Genomic DNA, 15,130 nt, shown 5'->3' with positions numbered 1-15,130 from the left:
GATTCGGACCGCAACATAACTTGGCAGCTGCATTTTGTTTCGACGCAATTTTTTTTAGTGTTCATTCGTTTTGAAAGAGTTGTTTTTTTTCGAAAATTGACTGGATTACTGGGATTATTTACATACAATACCGTTTGGGTAATCAATTAATTACCTATACGGTCCTACTTAAACCATTATTTGTTTTGATAACTAATTTAAGCCTGAACATTTTGTAAACATGTTCTTGATAAAATGTACAGTGTCTTTAGCATCAGAGAAAAAATATTTGAAATGTCTTTGTTCATTGCATACGACGTAATGGAATCATGTCCATATAAGTCGTATGTTATGAATAAAATCGACAGAAATAACTAAAGTTCGGAGGAGTTAGTCGCTTTAGACATAATTTAGTGCTTTTAATAGTCAAAACAATTGCAGAAAAAAACTATTTAGTAGACACATCAGCTTGCCAGAAAAAGACAATTCAGTAGAAAATATGTAAGTTATATGTGGTTTATTTCGTGCTTTGGTATTTGTATGCAGCTACATTGTATATGCTAAAATGTGTTTTTGTGCAAAAGTTTGCATCGTTGACCAACTTTCGGTCAGAAACCACGTCGCTCAGCTTTCATTGTTATGATGCGTGCCCATATGTAAAACAAAAAACCGGGCATTAACGGCACGTGAATTTACTGGATAATGCACGTTTTCTACCGATAACGCCCGGGTTTTGCGTTTTAATACACCACGATAACGGACCGAAAACACATATTTTATGCAATAATACGTATTTATAATATTCTTGACCTTGAAAAGATAGAAAATAAACATATGAATAAGGAACTATTTTATCTGTGCATTCAATGTCGTATAAAATTAGGTAACGATAGCTGTTATAATTTACTCACCGAACAAGAGAAAGAAAAAAGAGAAAATGCTCTTGAATAATCATTTTTTAGCAGAAATGTAGATTTAAATGAATGTAAATATAAGTATTATAAATTCGACATGTTGCATTTTTTTGGGGTATGGTATGCAATGGGGCTGTTTAAAATTGGTGGAGTCCGAAGATAGGATTCATGAAACATATGTGTTAAGGTCTCACCTTATTCCAAATTATAATGGTTCAGCTCATCACATAGTGCATGTCTTGGTTTTATACGTGTTTAAAGTTTCGTGTACTTAACTATTCTGTACCATTTAATTGGCATTGGAATAAGTTCGATTTAGATAATTTTGCCTTTTCTACTCAGATCCATGAGCGTCATAATACGTCATCAATAACTTCTATTTGTCAAATACATTATGTGTCGGTATATAGGTTTGTGAAAAAATGTTTATCTTACCTTTTCAGATTCCTGTATGTCCTGTTTCGCTTTCAGTAATTCTTGTTCGAGCATGTTCAGTTTCTGAAAGCATGAAGGTTCAATATGCAGTTAGTGGTTTAGGTAACATTGAAAGTAAAAATATAATAACGGCAATGTTTAAATGAGAATTTTATATCATATAACTCAACATAGTATATCCAGTAAATTCGTTTCATTGCAATGGTTTTTGTTCACGGTTGACTATACGTGTTATCCCTGTATATATATGTACGGTAAGATTCATTATTATGTTTATATAACAGATCTCTGCTTTTCGGAATCACCTTTGTCTTGTTTCTTGGTTATTTTAACTTCTGAAATAATTTGAAATGGCGACATAATAAATATATATACTATAATAAAAGTGCTTACTACAATTGCGACAAAGGTTTAATTATATCCTTTGAATGACTTTCCTCTACAGTGAACTACTTAATCAACTACAAGAGGTGCAATGAATAAGAAATAATAAACAAGCGGCGTGTAAACACTTTTGCAGCGAAATCATATATTATATTGTAATGGCCAATAGCAAATTATTTCACTAAGGATTGAACGTTTGTATTCATTTACGGTTATGTGTTAAACAGCATTGCTTTTACATTTAAAGATTTATCCAAGCCCTGTTACAACTCGTTTACGAATACCTTTCTTGTCTGTGACATAAGAGGAAAAAATTGATATGATTCATACACTAACCCAGATTGATTAAAATAGAAAATACACTCCTTCATATATGCACACAATTGCTTTTGCCAAGGCTATTGTAAATACTATCCCTGTACATATGTACGACACGATTCGTAACACATGTTTGTGAAAGTTTCATATTTCCAAATTCTCTTGGTCATGATTTAAATAGGTTAAGCTCATCACAAAATTCTTATCTTTTCTGAACATGTGTTCGAATGATAGTTATAAGTTTCGTTTCCTTAACTATTCTTAACCATTTATTAAACATTGGCATATGTTGGATCAAGTTCATTTAGCCCGTTCTACTCAGGTTACTGAGCATCATAAAGCGTCATCATTAACTTCTTTTTGTCAAATATCCTATTGATAGGTATATAGGTTCCTGTAAAGAAATGTTTATCTTACCTTTTCAGATTTCTCTATATCCTCTTTCGCTTTCTGTAATTCTTGTTCGAGTAAGTTCCATTTCTGAAAGCATATATACGTAATATGTAGTTAGTAGATTTGGTTATATTGTCAGTAAACAAAGAATAATGGCAATGCTTTTATTTGGAATTCATACAATTTGATTAAACCTCGTGTATCTAATAAATGGTTTTATTGCAAGGACCAATATACACGGTTGACTTTACGTGCAATCCCTGTAAACATGTACCCTAAGATTCGTAATTTTGTTTATATAATTGGTATCACATTTTCTGAATTATCATTCTCTTATTTCACTTGTTTCAGCTCATCATAAATTGCAATCCTTGTCTGTAAACATGAGAATAGTTAGCTAAATTAATTAATGGTTTCAACAACGCTAACTATAATCATATTATATTACAAATAAAGCTAAAGACCAAAGACCAGTTTCAGCAACCAATTAAGACCAGCAACTTTTCCCGTCTTTGATTCCTAAATCCGATTTGGTAGTAAAACAGGTATTAGCAATTCAATACGGTAACCAAGACGTCGATAATACTTTTTTGTTGTGAGAACGGGCAAAGAACAAATTAGATGACCGTTTTAAATGTTCTATTTAGGTTATATTAACATCTGAAATAATAAGAAATATCAAATCTGCCTAATGATGGTTATAAATGAACAGGTTCAGTTAAAATGTTTTATATACGTATAACCTCTGAAAACAAACTCTTTATCTAAATTACTAAATAAAATGTGTTAACTGCAAAGTAGTACAAACTTGAAGTCAATGCAACAGTAAAGTGAATGTTCTTGTCTTTAATGAGTTATTTGTATTAACTTATTTTTATTTATTGACTTTCCACAATAGTGGGCCATATACTTAATTAATAAATGGTGCAATGAATAAGAAGATAGACGCAGCAAGTACTACTGTATACCTTATACTTTTGGAGCAATATTGTAAATAATATTGAAATGAGAAATAACAATTTTTTAATCAATAGCTGAACATCTGTATTTATTTGCATTAAGTTGCCATAAAGCATTGCTTTTACTTTTAGGGATTCGTTCAAGCCCTGTTGCAGCTCGTTTTTGAACTCCTTTCTTATCTAAGACATACGAGGGAAATTTGGAAGCATATGAAAATAGTTATTTTTATCAACGAATAATTTATATGATTTGTATGCAAGATAAATGTTAATTTTTTAAACAGACACTTACAATGACCGACTTACATATGGCACCCCCGTTCTTAAAGCAACACACGTGTGTCAATATCAGCTTATTATCTTTTCTTACATACATTGAGTTCGACGTTCGCTTTGTCCATTTAACATAACCATGTGTTAGAAGAAAAACATGTAGTTTGAGACTCAGTTAACAACGGGAACTGCATTAAAAAGATAAATGAAGTCATGTATTTTAATAAAATTAAGCGGCTTAAAAATTTGAACACTTGTAATATGTGATATCCAATAACAAGTTTACAACGTTTGTTCAAAAAACAATAACTGTTAGGGGTGTGGTTATAAAATGCTGATGATTTAAGTATTAAATGGAAAACATTTTGGTCAATTATCGTTCAGTTAACCAGGTGCTATTAGAAAGAGAGCTAATTTGTAATTGAATATGGAAAAATACAACCCATTTCGCAAGATTCAATAGGGGAATGTATAACAACTTACTTTATCGTAAGGTCAAGTCTTTGAAATGTAAAGTTAGTGAGAGTTACACATTGTGTCGATAGTTATAACTTGCAAAATATTATTTTTTACACATAATTTGACCAATACCAATATTATTTGACAATTTCAAAGAAAATACATAATAAAAACAAGAAGACGTGGGTTGGTGGGCCCTATCAAATATTAGGAATACACTTCTTATGTACTTCAAGCATTGTGTGTTTATGAAAGCATGTTTCAGTACAACGCCGTGTTGTTCTTTTACAAACCTTTTCTGCTTGATTAAAGTCTTTCTTCATCATTGCAGTGAGCTCCCGCCGAGTCTGAAATCAAACATCCAAACATAGCACAGTATATAAACATTTATGCAAGTATTAATAATTCTTTTCTAATAAGAACGGATTTCGTAGAAGTATGATGTTCTTTTAAGAAATGCTAAGCAGTTGTTTATAATTCGACAGACTTAGTCAAGTTGAATTTTATGAATAAATAAATCATTAAGTGCAGAATTATTGACATTTCAAGGTTTAGAAATCATTTCATTGATCGAATAATCGACAATTAGTTGATGATCAACTTGCAGTTTAAATGAAAATCGACAAGGGTCTGGTTAGAAATATTTTGTAACTGTGTAAAGCACTAAATCAACAAATATGATACGATACCTTGTTTACTTTTGTAGTGGATGCGACAAATTCGTTGGCACTTCCATCGTCGCTCCCAGTAACTTCTTCTTGCTGTTCACAAACTTCTTCCAAATCCTCAAACAGGCATTTTAGTATAACTTTGTTTTCTTTAAGGTCAAATCCTTTAAATGTATGTTTGTGTTTGATTTCTTTGAGGTGGAAGCTGGCATCCAAAACCTCTTTCTCAAAATGTCTGTGCAATAGGTACAAGTGCCCAGCCATATTATTGTCAACAAAATCATCAATTTTACTTTCTTCATTGTCACACCACTTAGTTTTCTCAGTACACATCTGAGCTATACTTGAATGGGTTATCACGTTTATGTCATTCACTTTTGTTATTCTGTGTATAATGTCACTTGTCAATTCATCTACACGTTGTTTAAGTCTATTTCCCAATTCCATACATTCTTGCACACATTTCTCAGCATTATTCTTGGAGCTATTCTTACTGTGTTCTGCTTCATCTTTCAAAAGGAAAATTTCATCTTTTACCTCCTTCAAAGCTGACTTCATTTTGTTGACTTTCTCGAAATCAAGGGAAGCGGCTTCATGCAGCAAGTCAACGATTTCTTGTCCGCAAGAAAGATGTCCCGAATGAAGGCATCTCCCACAAATCATGGAATCATGAATGTTACAAAGAAATATAGCTCTCTCTGTCGGATGCTGCTTACATCTCTCTTCTGTGATGTCCTGTTTAATGACCTTTGGATTTGCATCATTTTCATCATTCTTACTGACCATGTGAGTTTGAAACACCTTCACCGTCTTGTGAACATCTAAACAAGTTTCTCCAACATTTCCACAGGTTTTGCAATATCCAACTGCATTTTCATTACAACACATTTCACACTGAATCTGTTTTGATGCCATGTCATTTACTTATGCACATTTAGATAAAAGGAATCAAGTAAAAACGTTCTTTAATGCGCAAGTTTGATTTGTGTGATGAAGTGATGATTATTTGTCAATTAATTATTTCACTGTAATCACTATATCTTCATATGAGTACAAGTTCACTGAAAATATAAATTCAATTATGACAAGATATGGAGAACCAGAAGATAAAAACGAGTATGTTATAAAGCTTAGGGCAGGTAACGCTGTTAAGAAAATCACGTTTAAACAGGTTATCAACAACTTAACTTAATACCAATCGTTCTTTCAATCGATAGTTGCTTACGCTTAAAAGGCATTAGAAGGTTTTTAAACAATATAATAGCGTGTGTGTTATATATCTAAGGACATGTAAATCACGTTTGAACAGATTATGAAAAGTTTTACTCTGTAGAAATCGCTCTAATCGCAAAACACTAAGGCGTAACAAGAATTGATACGTTTTAAATAAACTGTTTAACGATCGGTTTATTCATATGAGAAATTGTTATGTGAAGCTACACCAATCTGTATGATATAACGAATATGCGAATTGCATGATGTGAGAGTATCATTAAACACTAGAGTTTCCCTTATTAACATCGCATGATATTAACAGCAAGATGAAAATATATGCCAACTCCATTACATCAAGAGACAAAACATCTTTAACATGATACTAACCACATTAAAACAACAGGAACAGAAAACATACTTATACTTCTATATTGTAGCTTTCACAGCTGTCCGCTGATATGAATTAGTCCATTTCCTGTGCATAAACTAGTAATATGTTTTCTTGAGAAGCATCGAGAACGTGGCCCTACCGAACCAACGATTTATATGTGGAACTCGAACGTATTCTACAACATTTATTACTCTATTTCGTTGGCACGAGAGTTGTTTTGTTTTATGTTGGAATCCGGAGTACCAGAAGAAAACCCAATTGTTAGGATTGGTGTCCCCAAACAAGAGAAACGCAATCGTGTCGTCAAGATGAGAAGCATGTACCTTACTACTGTGCTTACCGTAAAACGTAGTTTGTAATTTATATCATTTTATATCAATTAAATCGTAAACAAGCGCAAAGCGTCTACGGGGCAATCATTAAGCTACATTTGGTCGTAAAATGCAAAAACCTAGTTACGTCTCAGTTCGAAAAATACTTATAGAAACCTAAAAGCGAAAAGAACCGTCCCACATTCCATATACGCATACCACAAAATATTGTAGTTAAACATTTTTGTCCTATAGTAACGCGTCTTAAGTTCTCAGCAGTGTAAACATTATTACAATATATTCATTAAGTTTGTGTATATGTGTTGTTGATGAAGGGTCATTCTTACCGTATCTATTGATATAGATATAAACGGTTTATTATGAGTCTAAGCTAATATTTACTATCCAATCAATGACATTGACTTCTTAAATATACCACAATAGTAAGTAAAGACAAAAATCAATTTAAGTAATAAAAAACGTTGCATTTTGACTATAAAGTAATAAACAAATAACAATCATTTAAGAAAGATCTTACAAAAAAGAACTGTGCAAACACACGAGCAACCTGATGTACTAAACACACAGGAATCTGAGCAGTCACCGTTAAAACTAGCAGAAGTCGTCACACACATATCATTGAACCATATTTTTAAAGAATGAAGCTAAAATTTAAAAAAAAAATGAATGCATCAAATGATGCCCCGCCAAATCGGTGTATATTACACAATTATTGTGTATTGATCTGTATCTTCACTGCCTTGTGCTGCTTATCAGATCTCCGATCTGAGTGTCCAGCTATGCAGTTAAAGAATAATATCATATATAATATCCCTTTAATATGATTAAACCAGGATGCTTCACAATTTGGATATAACTAGTGACCATGCATTTAAAATGGTTTTAAATAAATACATATGTAACATAACTATAAAAATCCTATCACTCTTATTTGTTAATTATCCATTCCCAATCTGTTTAATCAATAAATACATTAGCTATGCATATTATTTATATGTATTGGTGACAATGAGATTATCTACTCGAAAAGTGGCAGCCCTAAATGGCCCTGAGTCAATAAACAAATACACAGGAAATAGCCCATACTGTGACACCAGTGCCCTAACAAGAAGATGCAGAGTAGGGATTATCATACCAAACATTCCTTAAACTAGGCCTTTAAAATCTTAAATACCGTATAATCACTGACAACCGGGGGGGGGGGGGGGGGCAACTTGCATTCGGGTGACTAAGAGGCCTCCCGACAAATAGGTCCCAGGTCCAGACCCTTGCCGGGGAAGGTTCTTGTGGCCTCTCACATTGTTACTCAGTACCAGTGAATTTGACACAGGAAGCGGACTCGAAGTAATTAAAATAAATTGTCAGCTTTCTGAACAACAGTGCTTAAAATGGTATAAACTAACCTTCCTGCATTATATTCAGAAGCAAATAACTTCCTTGTTTAAGAAAAATCTACTTTCTGTTTTGAAGGCTTAAAACACTTATATTTCATCCTTTTAAACACATCTAACAAAACTGAACATATTCTCATTTTTATAACCTATCGAAAAAAATAATTACGATTAAAAAAATACAAAAAACAGCAATTTTAAAATACTTCACCGAAACAAATGCTTCTGCACCGATCTAATTGTATATAATGTGCATTAAAATCCCAACGTAAGCACAAGTCATTAAGTTGTCACAGCTAGTGAAATATGTTTAAGTTTGAATTTAAAATGTTAACAAAATCTTACTTATCAATAGAAAAGAGTTGATTTAAAAATTGTAATAACGCTGTAATCTCTGAAGACCGGGGCAAATCAACCTGCATTATATTCAGAAGTAAATTACTTCCTTGTTAATGTCAGACCTTCTTGATATAATGATACGCTTAAATCACTTACTTGATATCGTTTAAACACACATATATCCGAACATTGCACACACTCTAAAATATTATCTTTTTAAAACCTATTGACAATGATTCTTACGGTTTAACACATACACCCATATCAATATAAACAACGTAAGTCAATTGATAAGGGAGCAGTCAACAGTTTTTGGTAAGAGAAAATAATCAGGGTCTACTTAACGTTAAAGGAATGCTTTAAGATATTTTACAAAGGCTTTGGAAGTAAATGTAAACTGCGTTTGTATTGCTAGTGAGTTCAATGTATGTTTTAAAGATATAGATCATAGAAAGCATAAATTAAAGATGAATTATTTGTTCATAAATATTGATGGAGTTCTGTTTTGATACTTCTAAGCATAATCTCACTCTCGTGAAAACACGTCTGATGAAAAATAGTAAGAAAAAAAGAATAAGCAAATGCCTCCGATGAAATAAAGTAGAATCCAATTTTAATAATATGTGTTTTGCGAATATAACTATAATGCTGTTCTTGAGGACAATAAATCGAAACATTGATGGTTGAAATTGAGGCATTCAAGCTTCAAAATAGCCAGAATAGATGAATCACGATTTGATTCTTGATAATAGTACTCATTTACCTGTCGGGACACAGTGCTGTGGACGGCCAATGTAGATGTTACACACTAACATTGAAGCCAAAGGTCTCCGCGTCTGATCCAGTTTGTAACGTTTGACTATACATTGCACTTGTTCTGAAAATAAAAGGAAATAAAAACTTGTAAAAACATATATTATGTTTATAAATATTTTTGTCGATTCACGCTTTCACGTTTGGTCTTTGGGTGGTCGAAACACAAGTATAAATGAATCTGAAGTAACTAATCACAAGTGTAAAATGACGGACAACTTAACATCAGTGGATAGAAATCTGTATCTGGCAAGGATACAAAATCATAATGCAATTCGCCTGTTCCTTGCGTGCAGAGAGAAGCATTTTGTCCCAAACGAAGGATTAGGTCTTGTGTGTTTTCTTCTTGGTCCGCCAAAATGAATGTAGAAACATTCCTCTGACAACAATGCCCGTTACATTATCACAGGGTATGGTCTAACAGTCATATACATAAAACGATGTTCAAATGTCTTAACATATGGACAGTCATGGAACTCGAACACGTAAAAAATCTTACGAGTTTACATTATGTTAGTACGACAAGTTTAAATAATCATAAGTTTCATACTGTCACACTGCAGTAACGCCTGTTATACCCTATATATTGATCGAACAGCTCCCCGCAAAGGGAAGTAACAATTGTTCATACGTAAACAAAAGTGTTGTCTGCTTCTTGTATATCCTGCTGTAAATATCGACATGTTTTTCGTAACATTGTTTGATAGTACGGTATTGCTTGTTATAGTTTGTTCTATACATGTTTGTTTAAGTAACACAAATTTGATGAATTGTTCAAGAATTTGTTACCGGTATATCGAAAGTGTAACGTTCATTTACGGTAAAAAGCCAAGAATGTAAACCGAAAGTAGGCGTATTTTCTGAAAGTCGACTATAAAAAAGGGTATCTAATGGATTTAACATATTGGCTCATGAATGTTGTTTATTGAGCTTCCTTTAATAATAGTACAATAAAACCTGCGGGAGTATTGTAACTTTTTTATTTCTTATAACATTATGTTCCCTCAGTTTGGGCTCTTCATTTTTTTGCAGAACGTTAAACATATACATAATACTGTACATACAAGATCTTGAATAAATCATAGAACGAGCTTTATCCGGTGATACTGGCGTCTATAACATACGCACGCACCATCAAAGGTCGGCATCAAACCAATGGACTTTAAACAGAAGAATTATAGTTTCTTACAAAAATATGCGTTAACTTATACAATTTACACTATTAAAGCATGACGTCATAAACGTACAATTAGCGTTCGTTCTCTGTCGTTAAAGGCCTAGTTTAAGCCTTCTATAAGTGACCCCCCTCCCCAAAAAAAAAAAAAAAAAAAAAAAAAATGTGTTAAGTTCACAACCTCTGTTTATTTATCTTAATATACTTGCCTAGATCCCTCTTATCAGATCTCCTATCTGAGTATCCTGCTGTGCAGCTTTGGAAGTTGTATTATAAAATGGACCTTAAATGGCCCTGAGCCAATAAACGAATAGACAGGAAAATGGCCCCTACTGTGACACCATTGCAATTAGCAGGAGATGCACAGCCCGGGATTATCATGCCAAACATTCCTTAAACTACGCCTTTAACGACCAATCCATTTACGCTTTCAACGTGATTCGACCATCTACAATCTGTTAGCAAAACTAAAGCTTTAGAATGTTACGAAGGTCATGTCCATGAGAACTGAGGGTTTAAGAACCAAATACGAGAACGTTTATAAAACTGAGCCTTAAGAACAACACGCAAGAGGGGTGAATGCGAAAAGGTTCTAAGTGACATTAACTAAAGAAGCAGACAAAACCTTTTCGCTTTCACTCCTCGGTTTGAAAGAATGAAAGCTTTAAAATGTTAAGCAATGATGTTCCATATTACTTATGTTTTAGAAGGTTACTACTTAAGTTTAATGGGTCTGCGGTTTAGAGGGTAACGTTATAATTAATATAATAACTGAGATTTTAAAACGTTACGTATGGAAATTTTAAAGAAAATGTGCTTTAGAACCTGATGTAGCAATGAAGCCTTGATTCGCATGAATAAGCATCACAGAAAGGAGGCTTCATAATGTAAAACAGGAAAGTAAATTATGGATAAAGACTCATAGAACTGAGACTCAACCGTTCACATGATATTGTCATCAAAATGTAGCTTTAAAACGTCTAGCGTGACCGTTGCATATGACCAAGGCTTTAGAACGTTACAATAGAGATGTTTGTAGAAACTTTGCGAACTGTTTTATAAAACTGAGGCTTAATATTGTTACGCAATACAGTTTTATATAACTGAGCTTAAGAACACCACGTGAGACAATTGCATTGGAGTATGGGTTGAGAACTTAACAAACAACATTAAACTATGGAGCTTAAGTTCTTCTAGTACAATTTGAACATCTAAATCTATATTGTGAAAAGATATATCATTTTTACTTTAAAAAAATAAATATTTAAAACCATTTAAACAAATGTGATCAAGGTCATCAATGTAAACATAAATCGCTTTATAAATAAAGAACGCCTCTGCGCTCCAGCTAACAACTAGACGGTTTTCATGCAAAGATTAAACTCTATATCAAGTGTATTCGTCAGTCTTTGATTTTCAATACAAATGCTCGATCAATTGAATAAACAATAGTATTGCTCGGGTTTACTGTACATAAACTCAATAATTTGACAGGCATTCGACCTAGGAGAACGCTTGAGTACACTGCATTCATGTAATTGCAGATTTTACGATTGCGATTTGACAGCAGTGTACAATATAAAATACAAAGGCAAATCGCACAATCATTTGATCACAGAAATATGTCATACAGCGTACAGTATTTAATGGCGCAAAGATTACCTGTCATACACGATAACTATTTCCCTTAAAATATTTTTTGTATACATATTAATAGCAATATTTATATTGGCATGGACATTTTCCGATTTACAAAATTGATTTCTGTTGAAAACACCTGTGTCATATTCTATATCAAGAACTCAGGAGAGCAGCCGGTTGTACCATTACTAATGTGACAATATACCGTTCTTTCTGAGTGAATGTAATACACACTGTATCTCACAGTTTTGTCCTTTAGTGCAATTTAAAATCAAATTGATACTGATAAAAAAACTAGCGGGTTTATTTACAATCCAAAAAGGCCGGCAGCGATGCGAAAATCGATTGAAGGACCAAAATTTAAAATGCTGAAAATCTAAATGTCTATTTAGTTCAATATTTAACAAGTATGATTCATATATCCGTTGCGACATAAACAGCTGTAATCAGGAGTTAAGCATTTTTTACGAAAGAATATTTTATCAGATTTACAATCAAAAGGTATAAACTTTTTCCCGGAAATGTCTTAATACAAAAATAATATGTTTATGATTCATCGGAACTGCCTAACCAACAATGTCTTGGAGCTCAGTGTTAGCTTAGCTTAGTGTTGATTGCACTATTTAAAAAACGATATATGCATCAAGTAATCCGGAAATAAATTTCATCCACTATCTTCATTATGTTTTTTGAATCTTGAAATGTTTTTATCAATAACTCTCAAGACTTTGTTGAATTGGTAGTCTTGAGCATTTGGACAAGAAAGTAATGATGTTGACAGACTGTTCCGAAATAATGTGAATGCTTTTTGATTCAAAATCTAATTAAATCTTCTTTTGTAAAATTTGTTCAACTCCTTTCTACCCCAAAACATTGCACCAAGAATATATGGTTCACTTCTAAAAAATATCGTTCCTTAAAACTAAATACAACATGATTTTTTTAATGGTTTAGTTTTTTACTTTCACCAACAATTATTACATTGCGGTTGGCCCTTAATTTATCTTGATGCAATGGATTAAATTAACATTTGTCATACAGACACACTTTTTCAACTCATAAGATAATATCATATATTTAAAAGTAGCGTTGAATTTTATAATTCCCTATGCTCTCCCTATTGTCTCTAAAGACCGGAGAAACCACGCTGCATTGTATAAAGCAAGCAATAAACTTCCTTTGAACTAAATTGCCTCTTTAGCTTTGTTACACTTACCACTTGGTTTTCATCATTTGAAGACTCATTTATCTAAATATTGAACATACTCCGAAATAAACATTTGAAACATATTGAATATAATTAAAACTGTAAGTGAAGAGAAAGCACATAAACATAACAATAATAGCAAGTCAAAGTTAATAATTATGCCTTGATCTTATGACACATAGCATTAACTAAAATCCCAGCGTTAACTTACGCCATCCAATTTAGTGAATATAAATTAAAGTATGAATCGAATACGTTCACAAATTGTATTTATGAAATGAATAGTGTGGGTTTCAAAATCATTAACATGATCACAAACAAACGAGGTCAACCAACCTGCTTTATATTCAGAAGCAAATTACTTCCTTGTTTAAGTTAAATCTCCTTTATTGTTCTGTTACGCTTAAAACACATATTTGTCATCATTTAAAAGACATATTTATCCAAATATTGAATACACTCCCAAATTACCTCGTTTTAAAACCTTATTTAAAATAACTATTAATGATAAACACAAGCAGGCATTTCAATGTAAACAACTGTCGTTAGTTACTACGGAAGCAGTCAATAGTTTTGTTAAACGACGATATTCATTGTTTTCATGTCACTTAAGAAATATTTTAAGAAATGATATCAACCACTTTCAATCGAAAACAGCTTTAATTCAATGAATATCTATGTTGGGGTAGTATGGATTCGTTATTAATTTCAATAAGGTACACACCCAGAAGTCTAATAAAGATTGTAGGATTTCGATATTGATCGTGAAAAGCATTAACTTATATTTGTAGTATTTGTTTATATTAAATGATTCCTGTTCTGATACTTCTAAGCAAAAATGTGATAACACGGGTGAAGAAAAACAGAACGGTACAAGAAATGCCTCAGATGCAACGAAGTGGAATTGAACATTGATGAATATATGTCTGTCACTTAATATCATGAAGTTGTTGACATTAAATCGAAATATCGGAAGATGAAACCCAGGTTATCGAGCTCCATTTCAAAAAGACATAATAGTTAAATCGCGTTTTCATTCTTTGTAACATGACACATATAACTGTCGGGACAAAGTGCTTTTGACGGTCAATGTAGATGCTGCATGCTAACTTTTAAGTCAATTGACCGTTTATTTTGTTTGCAACGTTTTACAATAATTTGCAATTGCTATGAAAATCAAATTAAAAATAAAACAACATTATAATAACCATATGCGTTTGTGCCTTTGATTTTCGCTTTCACGTTGTTATTTTTGTGTGGTCGAAACAACGGGTTATAACACCAATGGATATGATCACAAGTGTCTAATGAATGACGACTCAACTGCAGACGACGCCTTGGCAGCAAAGAATAAAATCCTGTATCTGGAAAAGAATGCAATTCGCATGTTCATTGCTCACAGAGACAGAGGCATTTAGTCCCTAACATATAATTTGTTCTTGTGTGTTTTCTATCTTGGTCGAAATAAGAAATGTTCCAGATTTACTTCCCGTACAATGGTGATTACAGTATCACAAGTGAGGTCAAACGGTCATTTTTATACAACAATTTGCTTACTGCCTAAACTATAGGCAGCATGTCATGAATTTCGGACACATTATTTTTGTTTACAAATTTATAACCTTGCGAGTACGTGCAATTAAACTAATCACGAGTTTTCACAAATATAGTCAACAGTCATATACATACAACGATGTGCTTAAGTACTGCCAAAACCATATCAGAATTTCATAAACTTCAGAAATAATATACTTTTTACAAACATGTAAACTTGCAAGCAAGACCAGTTAAAATAATCAAGAGTTTTATACGTATCAGAAAGAATGAACGACAGACAGTTACGCA

The 15,130-nt window shown here is 32.6% G+C and overlaps 1 protein-coding gene across 3 annotated transcripts in view; it reads right to left on the bottom strand.

Moving 5' to 3' along the window:
- Positions 1-13,434, bottom strand: part of LOC128209891 (uncharacterized) — a 44,648-nt gene extending 31,214 nt beyond the window's left edge. For 2 of the 3 annotated variants that reach the window (XM_052914150.1, XM_052914152.1), the window contains exons 1-5: positions 8,607-8,738; positions 4,804-5,843; positions 4,408-4,461; positions 2,448-2,510; positions 1,329-1,391 (exon numbers count right to left, since the gene is read on the bottom strand). In XM_052914150.1, the coding sequence (XP_052770110.1) occupies positions 1,329-1,391; positions 2,448-2,510; positions 4,408-4,461; positions 4,804-5,697 (1,074 nt within the window). In that variant the 5' untranslated portion in view covers positions 5,698-5,843; positions 8,607-8,738. Of the gene's footprint in view, positions 1-1,328; positions 1,392-2,447; positions 2,511-4,407; positions 4,462-4,803; positions 5,844-8,606; positions 8,739-9,213; positions 9,328-13,294 lie in introns of those variants that run through there. The other variant, XM_052914151.1, reaches the window with a different exon arrangement.
- Between the last annotated feature and the right edge of the window lie 1,696 nt (positions 13,435-15,130).

The sequence above is a fragment of the Mya arenaria genome, chromosome 11 (assembly GCF_026914265.1).
Source record: "Mya arenaria isolate MELC-2E11 chromosome 11, ASM2691426v1".
NCBI lineage: Eukaryota > Metazoa > Mollusca > Bivalvia > Myida > Myidae > Mya > Mya arenaria.
Note: the sequence above shows the minus strand (reverse complement) of the source record. Positions and strands in the feature narration are given on the sequence as shown.